The sequence below is a fragment of the Loxodonta africana genome, chromosome 25 (assembly GCF_030014295.1).
Source record: "Loxodonta africana isolate mLoxAfr1 chromosome 25, mLoxAfr1.hap2, whole genome shotgun sequence".
Classification (NCBI taxonomy): domain Eukaryota; kingdom Metazoa; phylum Chordata; class Mammalia; order Proboscidea; family Elephantidae; genus Loxodonta; species Loxodonta africana.
Genome location: NC_087366.1, coordinates 48,804,852 through 48,829,874, shown reverse-complemented (window position 1 = coordinate 48,829,874; position 25,023 = coordinate 48,804,852). Strand labels below are relative to the sequence as shown.

General features: G+C 37.3%; 1 protein-coding gene across 6 annotated transcripts in view; it reads right to left on the bottom strand.

Moving 5' to 3' along the window:
- CDC42BPA (CDC42 binding protein kinase alpha) overlaps positions 1–25,023 on the bottom strand; it is a 341,599-nt gene that overhangs the window by 276,129 nt on the left and 40,447 nt on the right. For all 6 annotated transcript variants that reach the window (XM_064276784.1, XM_010591062.3, XM_010591060.3 and 3 more), the window contains exon 2: positions 3,442–3,533. In XM_064276784.1, the coding sequence (XP_064132854.1) occupies positions 3,442–3,533 (92 nt within the window). The remainder of the gene's footprint in view (positions 1–3,441; positions 3,534–25,023) is intronic.

Here is a 25,023-nt window from a genome sequence, read left to right as displayed (position 1 = left end):
ATTACACAAAAAGAATGTTGAGCAAAAAAAGCCAAAAACACAATATATTTTGTTCTATATGTTTCTATGTTACTCTCAAATCATAAATTAAGTTACTATTATACTTTCAAAATACATATGTATAAAAAAACAAAACCCACTGCTGTCAAGTTGATTCTGACTCATAGCAACCCTATAGGACAGAGTAAAACTGCCGCCACAGGGTTTCCAAGGAGCGCCTGGTAGATTTGAACTGCCAACCTTTTGGTTAGCGGCTGTAGCTCTTAACCACTATGCCATCGGAGTTTCTTGTAATATGAATTTAGAAATATAAAATACGTCTACCTTTGTGAGGCTCTCTAACATTAACTATAAGTTATTAGAAACCTGTAAGTCATTATAAAGTTATTTACAAATTTTCTGAACACAGAAACATAGAAGTATGTGAAATAACCTTTAAGTTGATTTTGACCTGGCACGGTGTGATCAAAGAAACATGACATAGGTAATACTCGTAAACTAGCCTAAACAACCTACCTAATCTCTTATCTTAAAGAAAAGATGCGACATTCAGCTAATCTCTAACCCTGGAGAGAAGACATAACAGTCTTTGACATCACACTGGCCCTTATGATGTGAAGCCAAGGTGAGGAATTCACATATATATGCTGAATTTCTCCTCACTCACTGAGAGAAGGCAGAGATGGAACCTCTGCTTAGAATCTGACTTGTTCTGAAGAATAAGGCTTTAGACTGAGATTCTGTCCACCACTGCTGACCTCTGACCCTAGCTATAGGAGACATCTGACAAGTTCAAGCCATGATCAACTCTCCCTCCCAAGACCTTTCGTAAAAGTTAAAAGCTTGAAATCTAAAGATATGGACTCTATCCACTGAACAAACATTGTAATTTTAATTGTTAATTCTGATTCTCTAGCTCTAAATGAATGTTGTGAGGTCTTACTTGCATGCCTGGCCTTGACTACCTTGCAATAAACTAAATGAGTTTATACATGCCAAATGAGCATTTTTTTAATTTATGTTTAAGATAAAAAAATCTACACAACATGGCAACTATATAATTGTATTAATATAAAATTCCAAAACAGGCAAAATTAATCTATGGTGATAACAGTCAGGATAGCTAGTTAATGGGGAGATGGTTATTCACTTAGAGAGGGAACAGGGGCTCTAGTGAATGCTGGAAATACCCTGTATCTTGATCTGCATGATAGTTACACAAGAATCTACCACATATACCTTAATTAAAAAAAAATTTTAACTCAATAAATATATTTTCAGACAAAGCAGATAATGTATCATCATCAGATCTACACTAAAGAAATGCAAACAGGAATTTTTCTGTAAAAAGGAAAATGATCTCAAAGGGAACTATATGAATGTGAAGAAGTATGTGAGTGTGAAGAGCAATAGAAAATGTAAATATGTGGGTAAATCAAATAATATTTTGGAAGACTTGAAATATATATATAGAACTAAAATATATGACATCAATAACCAAAAATGTAGAAGTTGTGTAACTGGAAATTGGTAAAATAAAATTTATCAAGGATGCATGTGGCAATCTTTAGGGGAATCAATAAAAGCAGATAAAAGTAAGAAATCAATAGAAGGGAAAAGAATAATTTAAAATACTCCATTAACCCAAGAAAAAGCACAAAATGAGAGAAAAAATATATTACACAATAGGCAGGACAAAGAGAAAAGAAATACTAACAACAATGCTGGTGGTGGTATTAGTTGCCATCTAATCAGTTCCTACCTGGAACAACTTTATGTATAACAGAACAAATTTTGCCCAGTCCTGTGCCATCTTCATGATCGGTAAGTAGTCTCATTATATTAAATACCAATTGACTAAATATACCAAAAAAAACCAAACCAAACCCACTGCCGTCGAGTCGATTACAACTCATAGCGACCCTATAGGACAGAGTAGAACTGTCCCATACAGTTTCCAAGGAGCACCTGGTGGATTCAAACTGCCAACCTCTTGCTTAGCAGCTGTAGCACTATGCCACTAGGGTTTCCCTTCTAAGTATAGAAGAAAGAAATAATGCCAGTCCTCACAAACTCATCTAGAGAACTGTAAAAGAGAGAACCCTTCCCTCTTTTTATAAGGCCAGCATAACCAAGACATCAAAATCTGATAAAGGCATTAGAAGTAGGGAAATTAAGGACCAATTTCTCTCAAGAGCATAGGTGCAAACCAAATCCAGGGATAGATTTTTTTTTAAATTACATATCACAACCAAGTTGGGTTTACTTTAATAGAAATGCAGGGTTAGCTTAACATTTGAAAATCAATGTAATTCAACACATTAATAGAGAAAAGTAGAAAAATCATATGTGTCTCAAAAGATGCATAAAAAGTATTTTATTAAAATTTAACACCATTCAAAATTTATAAACATAATTTAGCAAGGCTGCTGGGTATGAGGTAAATAAACAAAATACGGTTATATTTCCAACTAACAGCAAACAATTAGAAAACAAAACTTAAATAATTCTAACTGAAATAATATCAACAATAGCACATACCTAGGAACAAATTCCTGAAAGATGTGAAGTCTTCTAAACCAAATGAATGTTACAAAATATTATGGAGAGAAACTTCCAAATCAAAATCAAATCCATTGTTGACTAGTTGATTTGACTCAAAGCAACCCTATAGGACAGAGTAGAACTGCACCATAGGGTTTCCAAGGCTATAAATCTTTACAGGAGCAGACTACCACATCTTTCTCCCTTGGAGTGACTGGTGGGTTCAAATCACTGACCTTTCGGTTAGCAACCAAGTGCTTTAGCACTGCGTCACCAAGGTTCGTTCTGAGACAGAGAAACTTATAAAGCCTTAAATAAGTTGAGGGGTATACCATGTCAATGGATTGGCAAACCCAATACTGTCAAGATGTCAGTTATCTACAAACTGATCTCTAGTTTCAATCCCTATCAAACTAACAGCAGGGTGTGTATATGTGTGTGTATGTGTGTTTATGGGTAAATGAAAACTGAAACACTAATTCTAAAATTATATGAAAATATAAAGAGCCAACAACAAAGGAAGAGAAGGAAGTAGAAAAAAGGGAGAAAAAGAGAGGGGGAGGAGGAGGAAGTTGGAGGACATTCACTACCACATATCATGTCCTCTTATGAAACTAGAATTAAAACAGTGTGGTATTGACACAAGGAGGGACGAATAGACCAATGAAACAGAAGAGAGGGTCCAGAAACATACTCATTTTCATACGTAAAAACAGAGAAACATCTTGGGAAAAAAATTCCATGTATAAATATCTCATTCAAAACTTTAAAATATTTCCTGATCAACCATATCAATTACAAAAGCAAGTAAATAATATTTCAGTTAAACTCTCTTGTGAGCTGTATACAATAGTTTCCAAAATAACTAGCAAACCTTCTATAAAATCTTTCTCTTACCTCCCCAAAAGCTCCTCGACCAATCACCTTTAATATTTCAAAGTCTTCTCTATGTAATCGCATCTGTTTCACTTTAGAAGTAAATGGTTTAGCTGAAACAAAAGAGCAACATCAATTACTTACTTCTTAAAGAAATGTGATGCAAATTAGATGTAATGGCATTTCTTATTTATACAATAAAATAATTTAAATTACAATTAAGAATTAAAAAAAAAAAAAAAATTAAGCCCCCCAAAAAGCCTTAAAAATCTCATCGAGCTGTATTCAGAAGGAATAGATTCAATTTCCATGACAAAAAACTTCAAGTTACATTTTTGGTGAGAATTTATTTTTTAAATGGCAAATAACATAAAGTAATGCAAAGCTGCAGGGACACAAAAATGAGACCAGTTTATTTTCATGTTAAACATTCTACGTATTTTATCAACACTAGGTATATATTTTAGCAGGAAGGCCCTAGAAGTAAGAGCAAATTTCATGAAACCAAAGAGAACTTCAGCAATTCTAGCCTAGTAAATTAATATTTACTATTTCATAATCATTTATTTATTTATTCTTTTAACATGCCTTTAGCAAAAGTCTACTACATAAAGCATGGTGGAAATCACTGGAGTTTAAGAGGAAATTAAGATGATTATCATAAAGTAGTACCTTCCCCCTCAAGAAGCTCTCAGTCTCTAGAAAAGAAAGGCAAGTGTACGTGTGCCTTGTTTTCCTGAGGCATAAGTCTAAACCCCTGGAATTTCTGAGTAATTGAGGTGCCTTTGCTAATTTAAGCAACATCTGAAGATTTGTGCTAATGAGCGGGGGTTGACCAGACCAGGAAGACCACCTGGGATCAACTAACCTTAGGAGGCATGATTTAGCCTATCATGCACATGCAATGAGAGCTCAATCATGACCGGATGGTAAAAGCTTTGAACACAAAGGCTCAGAGAGCTTCCTGGTTGGCAAAGGGTGGGTGACGTGCCCTCTTTGGGACATGGAAGCTCTGCGTTGGGAACCCTGCCAGACCTCACCCATGCATCTCTTCCTTACGGCAGTCCTGATGTGTATCCTTTTACTATAATAAATCTATAATTCTAAATACAGTACTTTCTGTAAGTTGTTCTAAAGAATTATCAAAAAAAAGGAAGACCTCAAACTCGTGCATGGCATCTGCCTATTTGGCAGTCTGAAAGAGTAGCTCCAGGTGGCTAGGGTCTCAAAGAGAAACTGCAACATGTGCGGCTGGTGTCAGAGTTGATGGCAGAGTGGGAAAGTGAGGATTTGATTACTCCTCACTTTCTGGGGATCAGATTTATGCTCATTCTTACCCATGAAAATATATACTGTAAAAGCACTAAGTAAATGTGCACTGTAAAGTCATGCATAACTAGGATTAAAGATTTTGTCAGTTATCCAAGTGTTACGGGCGCCATAAAGAAAAGAATAACCATGTCTACATTTTATTCCCTGGCGCCTACAAGAATCTAAAAAAAAAAAATTTTTTTTTTAATTTCATTTCTTTTACATTGCAAAGCGATTCTATTTTCAGACATTCAAAAACAAGTTATTTAAGTAGAATCTAAAAAAAAAAATTTTTTTTTAATTTCATTTCTTTTACATTGCAAAGCGATTCTATTTTCAGACATTCAAAAACAAGTTATTTAAGTAGAAAATTTCTTCAGAAGACTCAGTTTACTAATCATTTATTGAATTCACTTGAAAAATCCCTTCGACTACCCTTGGTACATTAAGCATTTTACAAGACGCTAAAGGTTCAAAGATGTACAAAACAGACCCTGTTTTTACATATATTCTGCAATAAGTGTTACTGCCCCACTTAAGCAGTTCAGTGTTGTTAAATATAAATGCTAATATAAAATGATGCTCACGTTGCAAGAAATCAGAGAAATGCAAATTAACGTAACAGGAAGTTTCCATTATTTACCAACCAAATAGACCAAAAATAAAAAATCTGAAACGAGTAAATATTGGCAGGAGTATTATTAACAGTGTACATAGCTGATGGGACTGTTAACTGACTACAGTCTTTGTGGAGAAGATGTGGTTTTTCTTCTTTATTCTCTTAACAGAGTATATCAATTTAGCAGACGTTAGAAGCCGAACCATTTTTGTACATATTGAGATAAACCTTATTTGGTTGTAATATATTTTTTCAATAAACACCAAAATGGTTTTGCCTTGATTTTATTTAGGAATTCTACATCTGTGTTCATAATAATGCTTGTCTACAATTATCTTTTTCTGTACTGTTTTCATCTGGTTTGATTATCAAAGTAACTGAGCCTCACTAAATAAGTGAAGTAGCTTTCTTTTCTATTCTGTCAAACAATTTTGTTTCCTTTTAAAGAAGTAGTTTACCTGTTCCCTGAAGGTACAGTAAAGCTTGTAGATGAAAACATCTAGCACTTGTATCTTTCATTGTTGTTGTTGTTAGGCACTGTCTAGTTGGTTCTGACTCATAGCGACCCTATATACAACAGAACAAAAAACACTGCCTGTTCCTGCACCATCTTCACAATTGTCACTATGTTTGAGCCCATTTTGTAGCCACTGTGTCAATCTATCTTGTTGAGGGTCTTCCATCAAAAAAAGTACTTGGACAGAAAGACTCAATATCATAAAATATGAATTCTACCCAAACTTTTTTATAAACCAAACCCATTGCCATCGAGTCGATTCCAACTCATAGTGACCCTATATGACAGAGTAGAACTGCCCCACTGAGTTTCCAAGGAGAGCCTGGCGGATTTGAACTGCTGACCTTCAGGTTAGCAGCTGTAACACTTAACCACTACGCCACCAGGGTTTCCTATAAAAAAAAAAAAATTCCTATAAAAAAAAAATTACAATCAAAATTCCAACTAGGGTTTTTACAGAATTTGACAAGCTGATTCTAAAATTTATATGAATGAACAAAGGAATAAGAATAATCAAGACACTTTTGAAAAAGGAAAACAAGATGGGAAAGGGAGAAGACTTGTCCTTTTAGATCCAAGACTTATAATAAAGCCATTATAGTAGTTAAGAGAGCATATGTTGGTAAGAAGATGGACAAATTGATGAAAGGAACAGAACAGAGTCCAGAAGCAAACTTAACATATGTATGGATGTTTGATTTCTAGAAAAACTGGCACTGTACAATGGTGGGGAAATAATGGACTATTTAATAAATAATATTGGGGCAGTGGTTATTTTCTGGAAAAAAATGAAATTAGAATAGTGTTTCATACCGTACATAAAATCATTTCCAAGTGGTTTCAAGATCTCAAGGTGAAAGACAGAACTATAAAACTTTTAGAAGACATATACGAGAGTATGACTTAAGACTAGAGAAGAATTTCTTAATCAAGATAAAGTTGACTATGTAAAATAATAAAAACAGGACTCATCTAAACATTAATCTAACACTTGACCATTACTGCAATAAACTTAGGACTTAAATCACAAAGTGTTTTAAAAAACACTTTGTTTTAAAGAAGTTTTTTTTATATTCTATACATTTTTAGCAATTTTCATTAAACCACCTTCTTAGACAGAAAAACTAAAAAAAGAATTTAGTTTACAGAATATAATGATTAAAAGTACAGGCTTTGGCATCAGACGGCCCTGTGAGTTGGTCCTGACTGACCCTTACTAGCTATGAGATCTTGCAAAGTTATTTCAAACCAGAAAGGTTCAGCTTCCTCATCAGTATAGACACCTGTAGTTCATAACCCTGACAGGGTAATGAGGATTAAATAAAATAACTTCTGCAAAGTAATAAGTAAAGTACCTGGGACATCATAAGGATTCAAAATTATTAGCTTACCATAAATCTATAGAAAATTGATTTTTTACAAGGGTTCCAAGACTACTCAGTAACAAAAGAATAGTCTCTTCTAACAAATGGTGTCAAGACAACTGGACCTCCACATCCAGAAAGAATGAAGTCGGACCCATGCCTCGCACCACATACAAAAATTAACTCAAAATGGATCAATGACCTAAATATAAGAACTAAAATCATAACACCTAGAATAAAACATAGGAGTAACTTAAAAACCTTGTTTTTGACAATAGATTCTCAGATATGATACCAAAACATGAGCAAAGAAAAAGATATTGGACTTCATCAAAATTAAAAACTTCTGTGCATTAAAGGACTTTATCAAGAAAGTGAAGAGACAACCTACAGAATGGGAGAGAGTATTTGGTAACCATATATTTGATAAGAGTTTAATATCCAGAATATATAAAGAACTCCTACAACTCAAAACCAAATAGACAGACCCCCCCCCCCATTGTTTGGGCAAATGTGTGAAACCTACTTTTGACCAATAACATAAAGGGCCTGGGGGCTTCTGGGAAGGTTCTTCTCCCTGATAAGAAAGAAGACCAAGAAGAAAGCCCTTTTCTAGCCACTCCCTTTATCCCTACTTGAGACATTGCTATGACGATGTGCTCTTTAAGGAGCTGCCCTGTAATCATGAGGGGACAGACAAGAGAACCTCAGACACTCCCCAGTTCAAAACTCTGACACCACTGAGCCAAAGAAGCAAGCCTGGGATTGCCTGTCCCCAGACTTCTGGTTTAGTACTAAAGGTCCATTTTAAGCCGTGGTTTGTTAAAATCTGTTATTTGCAGACAGGCGTATCCTGTTACAAATATTAAGCACAAACTCAAAATATAATTCTATCCTGTGACAGATATTACTCTACGGAAATTTTGTCACTAGGGAAGTGACACTAGTTCATCACTAGTCAATAACGTTACCTCTATTCATGTCTGTGGAATTTTTCTAGCTTCTCCTAAATTAGGTCATCAGAATAGGCTTCATCATTTTCAGACTCATTGCATTCAACAATCTCAACATTTTATATCCCTCCTTTTTCTCTCCTCTATGGAGAATTAAAAAAAAAAAAAAAGGGCAAAAGTATAATTCCTACTCTATGCCAACTCTTAAGGAACCCTAGAGACCAGACTAAAATACAGAAAACTGAAATTGTTTAAAACCAGCACAAAATATAATAGTAACAGTTGCTAAAAGTTCACTATGTTCCAAGTTCGGTTTCAGTGCTCTGCATATACCAACTCGACCAAGTCTCACAATAATTAACTTATGAGGATAAGAACTATTATTAGTTTCATTTTAGAGATGAGAAAAAGAAAACAAAAGCCAGAGAATTTATTTGACTAAAACAGTTAAATAAGTGAAGGAACTGGTATTCAAATAGTCTGGCAAGCTATCTTCACTGGAGATCAAAAAGGGCAGGAAAACATTGATTTGGAGTTGTTGCTGTGGAGCTGATTCCAACTCATGGCGACCCATGTGGGTCAGAGAAGAACTGTGCTCCACAGGGTTTTCGATGGTGGATTTTTGGGTAGTAGATTGCCGGGCCTTTCTTCCGAGATGCCTCTGGGTAGAACTTGAACCTCTAAACTTTTAGTTAGCAGACAAGCATGTTATCCATTTGCACCACCCAGGGACTCATTGGAGTTGTTAGGGAGGCAAAATAAAGAAGGTAAAACTTAAAATGTCTACAAAAGGCTACTATAAAATTAGGAAAGAAAGGTTAGTCAACCCAATATATCAGATAAAATATGGTCCCACTAAAAAAAACTTAGATTATGCATTTTTATAATAATTAAATACATTTTGTGGAAGCAGCTCCTTCAGACAAGAATTCACATTTAGTGTTGAATGACATAATTCATGAATAATAGCCTACTGATCTAATCGTTTACTCATATAGATATAAAAAGATACACAATGCTACAAAATGAAGTCACTTTGGGAACCCAATAATCTCTTAAATGAGATAATCTACTATAAAGCCTTTGGGGAATAAAAGGAATATTATGATGATATTTTAATGTTTTGGGTATGTTTTCTGGTCCTTCATCACTTTAGAAATGTACAGCCTGGTCTATACCATCCATCATGCCTGCAATTCACATGAATAGCATCAGATAAAAGGTGACACTGGTTAGCAAACATCTATACCGAGCTGATAGGCAGTTCTTCAGGCAAAAGATATAGCAGAAAGAACCTTGGATCATTAATACAAATAGCATTTATTGAGCATCTACAGTGTGTCAGCCTAGTACAATCTAAACAACTGCCCCGTTTAGACTTAAAAACCCGCTGCCATCAAGTTGATTCTGACTCATAGTGACCCTATACAACAGGGTAGAACTTTCCCATACGGTTTTCAAGGAGCACCCGGTGGATTTGAATTACTGACCATTTGGTTAGCAGCCGTGGCTCTTAACCACTGCACCACCAGGGTTTCCCGTTTCAACTTAGAGCCTTATAAATTCACCAAGATAAAGTCTTCACTATTCATTTAACACTGTATTCATTTAACTGTTTTATGAGTACCTATTCAGTATCAGCCACTATGCTAGAAACAGGAAACATTCTGTGTAGGCACCTAGTCAATCTTCCCATAGCAACAATTTAATTTCACCACATACCTTCTTTTGAATTCCTTCATTACCATTACTCATAATGTATAAATAAATAGTAGGTTTATAGGAAGTTTTACATAATAGTTTCATGGGAAATTAATCTCAAGGAAAGAGGAAATATAGACACTATATAAATTTATGTCCACCCAGCTGATGAGAACACCATTATAGAATCATGTTTTTAAATTATTCTTTATGTTTAAAATATGGCAAAGGTGAAAATAGTTTAACAGCTTAATTTATACATACATATTTAAAGAAATACTTCATCAAATTAGATTTTTAGTGACAGAGAAGGACCCTAAGTCATCTGTAAGAATGAATGTGGGAGAATCACAAAGAAAGCATTTAAAATGAAATATGAGGGGCCTTACTTTATCAGGCAAGTAGTTAAGTGTTATAAATGTGCTGATAAAATTAAAATATAAAATTACCAGATGCAATATAGAGAGATTATCTTTAAAAAAAACCTTATGTATACCATAAAAGTTTTAGAAGAAATATACTATTTTTATATTCTTGGGATGGGGAAGGACTTTTCTAAGCAGGATGCCAAAAGCAAAAACCCTGGAGTGATGAAAAACTTTTAGAAACAGACAGTGGTGATGACTGTACAACATGGTGAATGTAGTTAATATCTCTGAATTATACACTTAAAAAATGGTTAAAACAGTAAAATTTTGTTATATATATTTTAATACAGTAAAATTATTTTTCTCAAAATATCTTCATGAAAAAAATTTATGAATAGCTATAATGGGCCACTGAATACTTTGAGGGGCAAAGATAATCTCAAGTTTTCTACACGTTATTTATAAGAATCAAAGAAAATAGCTCTAAATGTAGCTAACACTTGTTGGTGCAGACTAGAGTTCGCAAACTGGAAGCTACAGACTGTATTTAGCCTACAGATATGTTTTATTTGTTCTGCGAGTTGCTTTTAAAACATTTCAATTACTTGTCAATATTTTTAAAGCAGGTGATTTCACATAAAAGCCCAGATTTCCAGCTTCTTTGGAAAAACAGGAACTTGGCCACACTGGCCCAACAGTAGCTAACCCCCTTTAGATGGGGCGGCAGGTTTATAATTGGTCACAATCTTCACCATTGATACCAGTGACCGACTGACATGTATCATTGGGCAGGTGGTGGTGTTTTCTTCCAGGAGAGTTAAGTGAAAAGTGTTATGTCTTTATCAAAAGATAAACTGTAAGGATTAAATATTTCAGAAAAAAATAAAAAGAATCTATTTCTTTGTAGAAGTGAAAAAATATTTTTATGAGTTTAATATGCAAAGTTTTCTAAATCAAAAGAGCACAACCTAAGATGTCATTATAAAACAAAATTGGCTGACTTCTCTAAATTATGTTACCTACTTGGCTCTTGGGTACTTGTTTTTATAATTTCTCCCTTAGACTCCAAATTAAGATCTTATGTTTAAGACTGCCATATCAATATAATGATGTATGATATATACTATTATAATTACATTAAGGTTATTCATAAGAGAGTTATTAATACAAATAAAATAAAATGAGGGGGAGCAAAGAGTCTAAAGGAAAGACGCATTTAACTAAATTAAAAAGTTATATTTTTAAAAATACTCTTAATAAGTTTAAAAAAAAGATAAATGACAAACAAGAAAAATATCTGTAGTCTATGATGGTCAAAGGGTTGTTCCCTTAAAATTCAAAAGCTCTTGCAATATATTAGGAAAAAAGAGCACTAAAATAGAAAATTAGACACATGTGTAGATAATATTTAAAAAGAAATAAATTGATTAATAAAAACTCACGTTAAAGAACTATAAATCAAGAGTATCAATTAAGAGATCTGGCTTTTAGAGTCAGAAAAGCTTAAGTTCAAAACCTGGCTTTGTCACCGAATATCTGTGTAACATTGGAGGAGTTACTTTAAGCTCTGTAAACCTCAGTTTCTTTATGGGAACTAAAGTATTTATTAGCTCAGAAGTACTTGCAAGAAAATATAAGTAGATGAAAATCTCAAAGAGTACCTGGACCAAGAAAAAATGAAGAACACCAAAGACACAAGGTAATAAGGAGCCTAAAAGACAGGACCACATAAACCAGAGACTACATCAGCCTGAGACCAGAAGAACTAGGTGGTGCCCAGCTACAACCGATGACTGCCCTGACAGGGAACACAACAGAGAACCCCTGAGGGAGCAGCAGAGCAGCGGCATGCAGACCCCAAATTCTCGTAAGAAGACCAGACTTAAAAGTCAGACTGGGACTAGAAGGACCCCGGAGGCCATGGTCCCCAGACCTTCAGTTAGCCCAAGATCGGGACCATTCCGAAAGCCAATTCTTCAGACAGGGATTGGACTGGAATATGGGATGGAAAATGGTACTGGTGAAGAACGAGCTTCTTGGATCAAGTAGACACATAAGACTATGTTGGCATCTCCTGTCAGAAGGGGAGATGAGAGGGCAGAGGGGGCCAGAAGCTACCCGAATGGACACGAGGAGAGAGAGTGGAGGGGAGAACTGTGCTATCTCATTAGAGGGAGAGCAATTAGGAGTATATAGCAAGATGTTTGTAAATTCTTGTATGACAGACTGACCTGACTTGTAAACTTTCACTTAAAGCACAATAAAAATTAATTCAAAAAAAAAAAAAATGAAGAAATAAATGCTTGCTAATCAAAAAAAGAAAACCTCAAACAGGCAAGACCTGGCTGCAAGATGGCTGATAAAAATGGGGATGCATTCAACTTAAAATGAAAAGAATGATGACCACTGGAGTCTTCTGAAGAATGTCTTAGCCTGATAAAATGTTTGGGTTTGTGACAGGTGTCCCATACACATCTGTCCGTGGTCCTGAACCTCCATTAAACGTAAGGGCATTCTGGAGCCCTGGTGGCACAGTGGTTAAAAGAGCTCAGCTTCTAACCAAAAGGTCGACAGTTCAAAACCACCAGCCACTCCTTGGAAACCCTATGGGGCAGTTCTACTCTGTCCTACAGGGTCACTAGGAGTTGGAATTGACTCAACAGCAACAGGTTTTGTTGTTTCAGGTACAGTTCATTCTAACTGTGGAACACTGATGACTCTTGTTCAAAGTTCCTAAGAATTCTCAAGCAGGTAAGCACTAGTGGAAAAGAAAGGAAGAAACAAAGAAAAAGACATGAATGACCACAGGCTTTTAGAACAGAATAGCCAATAAGATGACCTGTGAGGAGGGGGGGAGGGGTACTTGCTTTGACACTTTCCAGATATTCACATATGCCAAAAAATATGTATATGTATTTCCCCAGTCTGTAAATTTGTGAGAAGGAGCCTTACAGGAAAATATGCAATTAGATATATCTGGATCTGCATCAATTTCGCAGGAGATACCTCCTGAAACAGTTACCAAGCTCATAAAAGTCTCCAAAGTATGGCTCAAGGTTTGAGGAGGGATGTAAGGGAAAAGGGAGAGGAATCCAGTGACCATATTTCTGCTAAAATTCCCCTCCCAGACACATCTTACAATAGTTATGATCCAGAAGTAGACACCTGACCCAAGCTATCCCAATTACACTCTCTCTCCCAATTAAAAAGAGAGAGGCTAGGAATCACAGGAGAGGATTATTGATAGGAGCATAAAAGACAGTGATTAACTTTAGACTTTGATAAGTTACATACGGAAATTTCAATTGAGTAACCACTGAAGGAACAGAAATGGAGTGTATGTCTTCCAAACAAATAAAGGGGAAAACTGCATCAGGAAAATATACTGAATTAATCTAAAAAATAGTGAGGCCATAAGGCAAAAAGTATGTAGAAAAGGTTTAAAAAACAGAAAGAAAAAGTAGTAGAAATAAGTCCAAATGTGTATTTACAATAAATATAAATGACCTACAAACTCCAGCTAAAATGCAAAGATTTCACACTGGGGGAGAAAAATCTAGTTAAATGTTGTTTTAAAACACACCCAAAAATAAGGAATAAGAAGAAGGAAAATAAAAGCATGGACAAAAGATAAACTGGACAAATAATAACCAAAATAGAGTTACATTATTTATATTAATAAGAGGGCAAAAGGGAAACTTTAAGGCAAAAATCCTCACCACAGATAATGATTGCTATTACAAAAGAACAAAATTATTCAGGAAAATATAATTTTACACTTCATTCACCTACTGACCTAGGCTCAAAGTATATAATGGGCAAAAACTGACAAAATTACATAGAAAAACTGACAAATCCCTTTTCAAGGTAAGTAATTTTAATAGACATAGTTCAGTAATTGATACGTGAAGCAGATAAAATTTGAGCAACCTAAATAACAAGCAGAATCTAATAGACATATATTGAATACAACATTTGCAGAAGAAACATTACTTTGAAAAACACATGGAACATTTATAAATCTAAAACAAATGTTGTATGATCCCACTTACATGAAATATATAGAATAGGCAAATGCACAGAGACCAACATTTACTAGTGTTACCATGTGTGAATGGGAAGGGCAAGGAGGGAGTTATTGCTTAAGATGTACTGAGTTTCTCTTAACGATAACGAAAAAAAAAAAAACTAGAAATGGATAGTGGTAATGATTGCACAATATAATGAATGTAATTAATGTCACTGAATTGCACATGTAAAAATGGTTGAAATGGCACATGTTTTATATATGTCACCATAATAAAGAATTTTAAATCAATGTTAATCACATTAATGGAATAAAGATGAAAATTCATGATTATCTCAACAAATGGGAAAAAAACGGATAGAATTCAATATCAATTCATATGAAAATGACAAGAAAACTAAAAATATCTTAGCAAACTAGTAGGAGATACACCATATAAAACTCTTAAGCAGTTTTTAAGTTAACTTCTAAAGCCAATATTGACAGGGACAACAGTCAAATTTGGGCCCCTCAGATTACTCTAAAGACCATGCTTTCAACACCACACTCTAGCATATGGTCACGATATGTTTTTCTTCACATGCAATCTCTACAAAGGTTTTGAGGGAAAAAAAAAAATGTTTTTCCTTGAACACTCAAATTATAGCTAAAACGCTTAATGGTAAGTTTAAGTGCTTTTAAATGACGTAATTTTCAATGTATTCCATAGTGCATAGGTGCTTTAAATAGAATTCCATCAAAACCTGAAATTTACGGAAAATGTCCACCATACAGTCTAACTGGCAAAGCCACTCCTCACTGTCAAACCTATCAGCAAAAGTAAGACTGACTTTCTGTTAGAAAAAGTCTTTTAAAAAAGTCAATTTTTTTTATAGGCTTTACTTTTTGGAGCAGTTTTAGGTTTCCGTAGAAATTACAGTTTCCATCCCTCCCCCTTAACAGTTTCTCCTATTATCGACATCTTGCATTCCTGCTGTATCATTGTTACAATTGATAAACCAACATTGATATATTATCATCAACTAAAGTTGATAATTTACATTAGGGTCCACAGTTTGTGTTAAACAATCCTATGGGCTTTGACAAATGCATAATGTCATGTGCTCCCCATTACAGTATCATACAGAATAGTTTCACTGCACTAAAGTTGTCCTGGGTTTCACACAGTCATCCTTCTTCCCCTCCTCCCTGGCAACCACTAATCTTTTCACTGTCTCTATAGTTTTGCATTTTCTAGAACGTCATATTGTTGGAATCATATGGTATGTAGTTTTTTTCAGACTGGCTTCTTTCAATTAGCAAGATATATTTAAGGGCCCTCCATGTCCTTCCGTAACTTAATAACTCATTTCTTTTTATCACTAAATATTCCTCCACTGTATGGGTGTGCCTTAGTTTGTTTATCCATTCACCTACTGAAGGAATCTTGGTTGTTGCCAGTTTTTGGCAATTATAAACAAAGCTGCTATAAAACATGCCTGTGCAGATTTCTGGGTGGACTTAATATCTCAACTCCTTTAGGTAAATACCTACAAATAAAGTTGCTGGGGCATGTGGGAAACTTCTATTTAGCCTTCTAAGAAACTGCGCAACTGTTTTTTTTTTTTATTAACTTTTATTAAGCTTCAAGAGAACGTTTACAAATCCAATCAGTCTGTCACGTATAAGTTTACATACATCTTACTCCGTACTCCCACTTGCTCTCCCCCTATTGAGTCAGCCCTTTCAGTCTCTCCTTTTGTGACAATTTTGCCAGCTTCCCTCTCTCTCTATCCTCCCATCCCCCCTCCAGACAAGAGATGCCAACACAATCTCAAGTGTCCACCTGATATAATTAGCTCACTCTTCATCAGCATCTCTCTCCCACCCACTGACCAGTCCCTCCCATGTCTGATGAGTTGTCTTCGGGGATGGCTCCTGTCCTGTGCCAACGGAAGGTCTGGGGACCATGGCCGCCGGGATTCCTCTAGTCTCAGTCAGACCATTAAGTATGGTCTTTTTATGAGAATTTGGGGTCTGCATCCCACTGATCTCCTGCTCCCTCAGGAGTTCTCTGTTGTGCTCCCTGTCAGGGCAGTCATCGATTGTGGCCGGGCACCAACTAGTTCTTCTGGTCTCAGGATGATGTAGGTCTCTGGTTCATGTGGCCCTTTCTGTCTCTTGGGCTCTTAGTTGTCGTGTGACCTTGGTGTTCTTCATTTTCCTTTGCTCCAGGTGGGTTGAGACCAATTGATGCATCTTAGATGGCCGCTTGTTAGCATTTAAGACCCCAGACGCCACATTTCAAAGTGGGATGCAGAATGTTTTCATAATAGAATTATTTTGCCAATTGACTTAGAAGTCCCCTCAAACCACGATCCCCAGACCCCCGCCCTTGCTCCGCTGACCTTTGAAGCATTCTTTTTATCCCGGAAACGTCTTTGCTTTTGCTCCAGTCCAATTGAGCTGACCTTCCATGTATTGAGTGTTGTCCTTCCCTTCACCTAAAGCAGTTCTTATCTACTGATTAATCAATAAAAAACCCTCTCCCTCCCTCCCTCCCTCCCCCCCTCATAACCACAAAAGTATGTGTTCTTCTCAGTTTTTACTATTTCTCAAGATCTTATAATAGTGGTCTTATACAATATTTGTCCTTTTGCCTCTGACTAATTTCGCTCAGCATAATGCCTTCCAGGTTCCTCCATGTTCTGAAATGTTTCACAGATTCATCACTGTTCTTTATCGATGCGTAGTATTCCATTGTGTGAATATACCACAATTTATTTACCCATTCATCCGTTGATGGACACCTTGGTTGCTTCCAGCTTTTTGCTATTGTAAACAGAGCTGCAATAAACATGGGTGTGCATATATCTGTTTGTGTGAAGGCTCTTGTTTCTCTAGGGTATATTCCGAGGAGTGGGATTTCTGGGTTGTATGGTAGTTCTATTTCTAACTGTTTAAGATAACGCCAGATAGATTTCCAAAGTGGTTGTACCATTTTACATTCCCACCAGCAGTGTATAAGAGTTCCAATCTCTCCGCGGCCTCTCCAACGTTTATTATTTTGTGTTTTTTGGATTAATGCCAGCCTTGTTGGTGTGAGATGGAATCTCATCGTAGTTTTAATTTGCATTTCTCTAATGGCTAATGATCGAGAGCATTTTCTCATGTATCTGTTGGCTGCCTGAATATCTTCTTTAGTGAAATGTGTGTTCATATCCTTTGCCCACTTCTTGATTGGGTTGTTTGTCTTTTTGTGGTTGAGTTTTCACAGAATCATGTAGATTTTAGAGATCAGGTGCTGGTCGGAGATGTCATAGCTGAAAATTCTTTCCCAGTTTGTAGGTGGTCTTTTTACTCTTTTGGTGAAGTCTTTAGATGAGCATAGGTGTTTGATTTTTAGGAGCTCCCAGTTATTGGGTTTCTCTTCATCATTTTGGTAATGTTTTGTATTCTGTTTATGCCTTGTTCTAGGGCTCCTAGGGTTGTCCCTATTTTTTCTTCCATGATCTTTATCGTTTTAGTCTTTATGTTTAGGTCTTTGATCCACTTGGAGTTAGTTTTTGTGCATGGTGTGAGGTATGGATCCTGTTTCATTTTTTTGCAAATGGATATCCAGTTATGCCAGCACCATGTGTTAAAAAGACTATCTTTTCCCCAATTAACTGACACTGGGCCTTTGTCAAATATCAGCTGCTCATATGTGGATGGATTTATATCTGGGTTCTCAATTCTGTTCCATTGGTCTATGTGCCTGTTGTTGTACCAGTACCAGGCTGTTTTGACTACTGTGGCTGTATAACAGCTTCTGAAATCAGGTAGAGTGAGGCCTCCCACTTTCTTCTTCTTTTTCAGTAATGCTTTGCTTATCCGGGGCTTCTTTCCCTTCCATATGAAATTGGTGATTTGTTTCTCTATCCCCTTAAAATATGACATTGGAATTTGGATCGGAAGTGCGTTATATGTATAGATGGCTTTTGGTAGAATAGACATTTTTACTATGTTAAGTCTTCCTATCCATGAGCAAGGTATGTTTTTCCACTTAAGTATGTCCTTTTGAATTTCTTGTAGTAGAGCTTTGTAGTTTTCTTTGTATAGGTCTTTTACATCCTTGGTAAGATTTATTCCTAAGTATTGTATCTTCTTGGGGGCTACTGTGAATGGTATTGATTTGGTTATTTCCTCTTCGGTGTTCTTTTTGTTGATGTAGAGGAGTCCAAGTGGTTTTTGTATGTTTATTTTATAACCTGAGACTCTTCCAAACTCTTCTATTAGTTTCAGTAGTTTTCTGGAGGATTCCTTAGGGTTTTCCATGTATACGATCATGTCATCTGCAAATAGTGATAACTTTACTTCCTCCTTGCCAATCCGGATACCTTTTATTTCTTTGTCTAGCCTAATTGCCCTGGCTAGGACTTCTAGCACGATGTTGAATAAGAGTGGTGATAAAGGGCATCCTTGTCTGGTTCCCGTTCTCAAGGGAAATGCTTTCAGGTTCTCTCCATTCAGAGTGATATTGGCTGTTGGCTTTGCATAGATGCCCTTTATTATGTTGAGGAATTTTCCTTCAATTCCTATTTTGGTAAGAGTTTTTATCATAAATGGGTGTTGGACTTTGTCAAATGCCTTTTCTGCATCAATTGATAAGATCATGTGGTTTTTGTCTGTTTTATTTATGTGATGGATTACATTAATGGCTTTTCTGATGTTAAACCAGCCTTGCATACCTGGAATAAATCCCACTTGATCATGGTGAATTATTTTTTTGATGTGTTGTTGGATTCTATTGGCTAGAATTTTGTTGAGGATTTTTGCATCAATGTTCATGAGGGATATAGGTCTATAATTTTCTTTTTTTGTAATGTCTTTACCTGGTTTTGGTATCAGGGAGATGGTGGCTTCATAGAATGAGTTGGGTAGTATTCCGTCTTTTTCTATGCTTTGAAATACATTCAGTAGTAGTGGTGTTAACTCTTCTCTGAAAGTTTGGTAGAACTCTGCGGTGAAGCCATCCGGGCCAGGGCTTTTTTTTGTTGGGAGTTTTTTGATTACCGTTTCAATCTCTTTTTTTGTTATGGGTCTATTTAGTTGTTCTACTTCTGAATGTGTTAGTATAGGTAGGTAGTGTTTTTCCAGGAATTCATCCATTTCTTCTAGGTTTTCAAATTTGTTAGAGTACAATTTTTCATAATAATCTGAAATGATTCTTTTAATTTCATTTGGTTCTGTTGTGATGTGGTCCTTCTCGTTTCTTATTCAGGTTATTTGTTTCCTTTCCTGTATTTCTTTAGTCAGTCTAGCCAATGGTTTATCAATTTTGTTAATTTTTTCAAAGAACCAGCTTTTGGCTTTGTTAATTCTTTCAATTGTTTTTCTGCTCTCTAATTCATTTAGTTCAGCTCTAATTTTTATTATTTGTTTTCTTCTGGTGCCTGATGGATTCTTTTGTTGCTCACTTTCTATTTGTTCAAGTTGTAGGGACAGTTCTCCGAGTCTGGCTCTTTCTTCTTTTTGTATGTGTGCATTTATTGATATACATTGGCCTCTGAGCACTGCTTTTGCTGTGTCCCAGAGGTTTTGATAGGAAGTATTTTCATTCTCGTTGCATTCTATGAATTTCCTTATTCCCTCCTTGATGTCTTCTATAACCCAGTCTTTTTTCAGGAGGGTATTGTTCAGTTTCCAAGTGTTTGATTTCTTTTCCCTAGTTTTTCTGTTATTGATTTCTAGTTTTATTGCCTTGTGGTCCGAGAAGATGCTTTGTAATATTTCGATGTTTTGGACTCTGCAAAGGTTTGTTTTATGACCTATTATGCGGTCTATTCTAGAGGATGTTCCATGTGCGCTAGAAAAAAAAGTATATTTTGCAGCAGTTGGGTGGAGAGTTCTGTATAAGTCAATGAGGTCAAGTTGGTTGATTGTTGTAAGTAGGTCTTCCGTGTCTCTATTGAGCTTCTTACTGGATGTCCCGTCCTTCTCCGAAAGTGGTGTGTTGAAGTCTCCTACTATAATTGTGGAGGTATCTATCTCACTTTTCAATTCTGTTAAAATTTGATGTATGTATCTTGCAGCCCTGTCATTGGGTGCATAAATATTTAATATGGTTATGTCTTCCTGATCAATTGTCCCTTTTATCATTATATAGTGTCCTTCTTTATCCTTTGTGGCGGATTTAAGTCTAAAGTCTATTTTGTCAGAAATTAATATTGCTACTCCTCTTCTTTTTTGCTTATTGTTTGCTTGATATATTTTTTTCCATCCTTTGAGTTTTAGTTTGTTTGTGTCTCTAAGTCTAAGGTGTGTCTCTTGTAGGCAGCATATAGATGGATCGTGTTTCTTTATCCAGTCCGTGACTCTCTGTCTCTTTATTGGTGCATTTAGTTCACTTACATTCAGCGTAATTATAGATAAATAAGTTTTTAGTGCTGTCATTTTGATGCCTTTTTATGTGTGTTGTTGACAATTTCATTTTTCCACATACTTTTTTGTGCTGAGACGTTTTTCTTAGTAAATTGTGAGATCCTCATTTTCATAGTGCTTGACTTTATGTTAGTTGAGTCGTTACGTTTTTCTTGGCTTTTATCTTGAGTTATAGAGTTGTTATACCTTTTTGTGGTTACCTTATTATTTACCCCTATTTTTCTAAGTAAAAACCTAACTTGTATTGTTCTATATCGCCTTGCATCACTCTCCATATGGCAGTTCAATGCCTCCTGTATTTAGTCCCTCTTTTTGATTATTGTGATCTTTTATCTATTGACTTCCATGATTCCCTGTTATGTGTTTTTTTTTTTTAATTAATCTTAATTTGTTTGTTTTTGTGATTTCCCTATTTCAGTTGATATCAGGACGTTCTGTTTTGTGACCTTGTGTTGTGCTGGTATCTGATATTATTGGTTTTCTGACCAAACAATATCCTTTAGTATTTCCTATAGCTTTGGTTTGGTTTTTGCAAATCCTCTAAACTTGTGTTTATCTGTAAATATCTTAATTTCGCCTTCATATTTCAGAGAGAGTTTTGCTGGATATATGATCCTTGGCTGGCAGTTTTTCTCCTTCAGTGTTCTGTATATGTCGTCCCATTCCCTTCTTGCCTGCATGGTTTCTGCTGAGTAGTCTGAACTTATTCTTATTGATTCTCCCTTGAAGGAAACCTTTCTTTTCTCCCTGGCTGCTTTTAAAATTTTCTATTTATCTTTGGTTTTGGCGAGTTTGATGATAATATGTCTTGGCGTTTTTCTTTTTGGATCAATCTTAAATGGGGTTCGATGAGCATCTTGGAGAGATATCCTTTCATCTTTCATGATGTCAGGGAAGTCTTCTGTCAGGAGTTCTTCAACTATTTTCTCTGTGTTTTCTGTCCCCCCTCCCTGTTCTGGGACTCCAATCACCCGCAGGTTATCCTTCTTGATAGAGTCCCACATGATTCTTAGGGTTTCTTCATTTTTTTTTAATTCTTTTATCTGATTTTTTTTTCAGCTATGTTGGTGTTGATTCCCTGGTCCTCCAGATGTCCCAGTCTGCATTCCAATTGCTCGAGTCTGCTCCTCTGACTTCCTATTGCGTTGTCTAATTCTGTTATTTTATTGTTAATCTTTTGGATTTCTACATGCTGTCTCTCTATGGATTCTTGCAACTTATTAATTTTTCCACTATGTTCTTGAATAATCTTTTTCAGTTCTTCAACAGTTTTATCAGTGTGTTCCTTGGCTTTTTCTGCAGTTTGCCTTATTTCGTTTGTGATGTCTTGAAGCATTCTGTAAATTAGTTTTTTATATTCTGTATCTGATAATTCCAGGATTGTATCTTCATTTGGAAAAGATTTTGATTCTTTTGTTTGGGGGGTTGGAGAAGCTGTCATGGTCTGCTTCTTTATGTGGTTTGATATGGACTGCTGTCTCCAAGCCATCTCTGGGAAACTAGTTTTTCCAGATAATCCGCTAAAAAAAAATGCAGTCAGATCCCTATCAGAGTTCTCCCTCTGGCTCAGGCAATTCGGATGTTAATGAAGCCGCCTGGGGAGGGTGGGGGAGGAATCAGAGAGATAGGAGAGTAGCACCTCAGAATATAGCCAGAGTTGCTTGTCATGCTTGGAATGACTATATCTGAGATTCCCGCGGGACGCGTCGCCTATGTGTGCTGGCTGTGTGGAGATTGCCCCCAGGGGGTCTGGCCCGCTGAAATCACGGTCAGATCCTCCGCTGCCAGCCCCACGCCCAACGTCAAGGTTCCCCTGCTGAGACGGTGCACTCTCGACTCCAAAATCAGTCGCTGCCTCCCAGGGACTTCTCGTCCCGCCAGCCGCGTCGCCGTGCCGCCCCTGAGAACCGGCTAGGCCCCCTCCCGGGGTTAGTTCAGGTGAGTGGAGCAGCTCCCTGTGCTTGTGCCGTGACCGCATGTCCCGGCTGGGACGCTGCTCTCCCTGCTCCAAGACCAGTCGCTGCCTCCCGGGGACTTCTCCCACCGGCTGCGTCGCCACGCCGCCCGCGCGAACCGGCTGGGCCCCCTCCCGGGGTTATTTCAGGGGAGTGGAGCAGCTCTCCGTGCTTATGCCGTACCTGCGCCCAGTCAACGTCCCGGCGGGACGGTTCCCCGGCTGGGACGCTGCTCTCCCAGCTCCAAGACCAGTCACTGCCTCCCGGGGACTTCTCCCACCGGCTGCGTCGCCACGCCGCCCGCGCAAACTGGCTGGGCCCCCTCCCAGGGTTAGTTCAGGGGAGTGGAGCAGCTGTCTGTGCTTGTACCGTGCCTGCGCCCAGTCAAAATCCCGGCGGGACGGTTCCCCGGCTGGGACGCTGCTCTCCCCGCTCCAAGATCAGTCACTGCCTCCCGGGGACTTCTCCCACCAGCTGCGTCGCCACGCGGCCTGTGCGAACTGGCTGGGCCCCCTCCCGGAGTGAGTTCGGGGGCTAGGGCTGGGCACCTTGTTTGTGCCGTCTACTCCCCTGGGCTCTGCCCTAAGTCGGGCGCCAAAGGTTACCTGACTGGTACGCTGGCTCCAGGCTCTGAAAACAATCGCTGCTTCCCCGTATTTGTTCGTTCTCCATCTCTAAATCTGTGTTTGTTGTTCAGGGTTCGTAGATTGTTATGTATGTGATCGATTCACTTGTTTTTCCGAGTCTTTGTTGCAAGAGGGATCCGAGGTAGCGTCTACCTAGTCCGCCATCTTGGCCCCGCCTCCTGCCCAACTGTTTTTCACAGTGGCTGTACCATTTTTGCATTCCCATCAGTGGTAAGTGAAAGTTCCTGTTGCTCCACATCCTTGTCAGCATTTGGTATCTCTGTGTTTTGGATTTTAACCATTCTAGTAGGTATGTGAGGACATTGGTGGTTCAGTGGTAGAATTCTCACTTTTCATGCAGAAGACCCGGATTCGATTCCTGGACAATGTACCTCATGCACAGCTACCACCCATCTGTCAGTAGAGGCTTGCATGTTGCTGTGATGCTGAACAGGCTTCATTGGAACTTCCAAACTAAGACATAGTAAGAAGAAAGGCCTGGTGATCGACTTCCAAAAATCAGCCAATGAAAACCCTATGGATTACATGATCCTGTCCACAATCAATCATGGGGATGGTGTATGACCGAGCAGTGTTGTTCCACTTCATTGTACATGAGTCGGGGCTGACTAGAAGGCAGCTAACAACAGCAGGTGTGTAGTGGTATCTCACTGTTTTAATTTGTAAATCCCTAATGACATATGGGAGCTGTGGTGGGGCAGTGGTTAAGAGCTCTGGCTGTTAACCAAAAGGTAGCAGTTTCAATTCACCAGTTGCTCCCTGGAAACCCTATGGGGCAGTTCTACTCTGTCCTATCGGGTCGCTATGAGTCGGAATCAACTTCATGACAAGGAGTTTGGTTTGGTTTTAAATGACATATGTTGAGCATTTTTTCACACGCTTGTTTGTCATCTGCGTATCTTCTCTGGTGTGATGTGTGTTCATATCTTTTGCCCATTTTGTAACTGGGTTGTTTGTTTTCTTACTGTTGAGCTCTAACAGTTCTTTGTATATTTTGAATACAAGCCCTTTATCAGATAGGTGTTTTGCAAATATTTTCTCCCAGTCAATGGCTTGTCTTTTCATTCTGACTTCAATTTTTAATTCAAACGAATGTATTATTACATAACCCAGTATCAACCATTTTGCTTTAGAGTTTTCAGAATGATAAAGAGGTATGCCATTAGTTTGTAAGCTAGTAAAACAAAAGCACCTGCTTCAATACTTTTTATAGAAGCTCTTTTTGGTTTGCCCTCCCTCAAGAGCTATGCATTCTCAAATAGTCCCTTCTGTTTTGCACCAAGGAGATTTTCACAGCCCAAAGCAATGCACTATAGAAAGATTTGAGATGGGTAAGAAATATGCCTTTATTTTATAAAGTGGGAGAAGCGCACTTGAGAAATGGAAGCAAAAAAAGAAAACCAACAGACTTTAGGGTGTTCTCAAACAGATGGATTTTACAGAAGAGTACTCATGGAAATTGATTCCCTTAAACCTATGTATGTACCCACACAGCCCCTGGGGAGATTCCCTGCATCCATGGGTAAAGACTGTCCAGTTCACACCATAGGACCTCTATGGCTTTGGTAGATGTTTTAAAAAGGAAAATGTTGATTTACGAATTAATAAAAAAGTTTTAATCTGATTTTAATTAATTGACTCCTGTGTCAGTGGCTGATGATACCTTAAAAATGGACTCCTTCCTGAAGACTTTGTTTTCTAATAGCACGTGAAGAGGATTGTTTTGGCTGGGCAGGGGG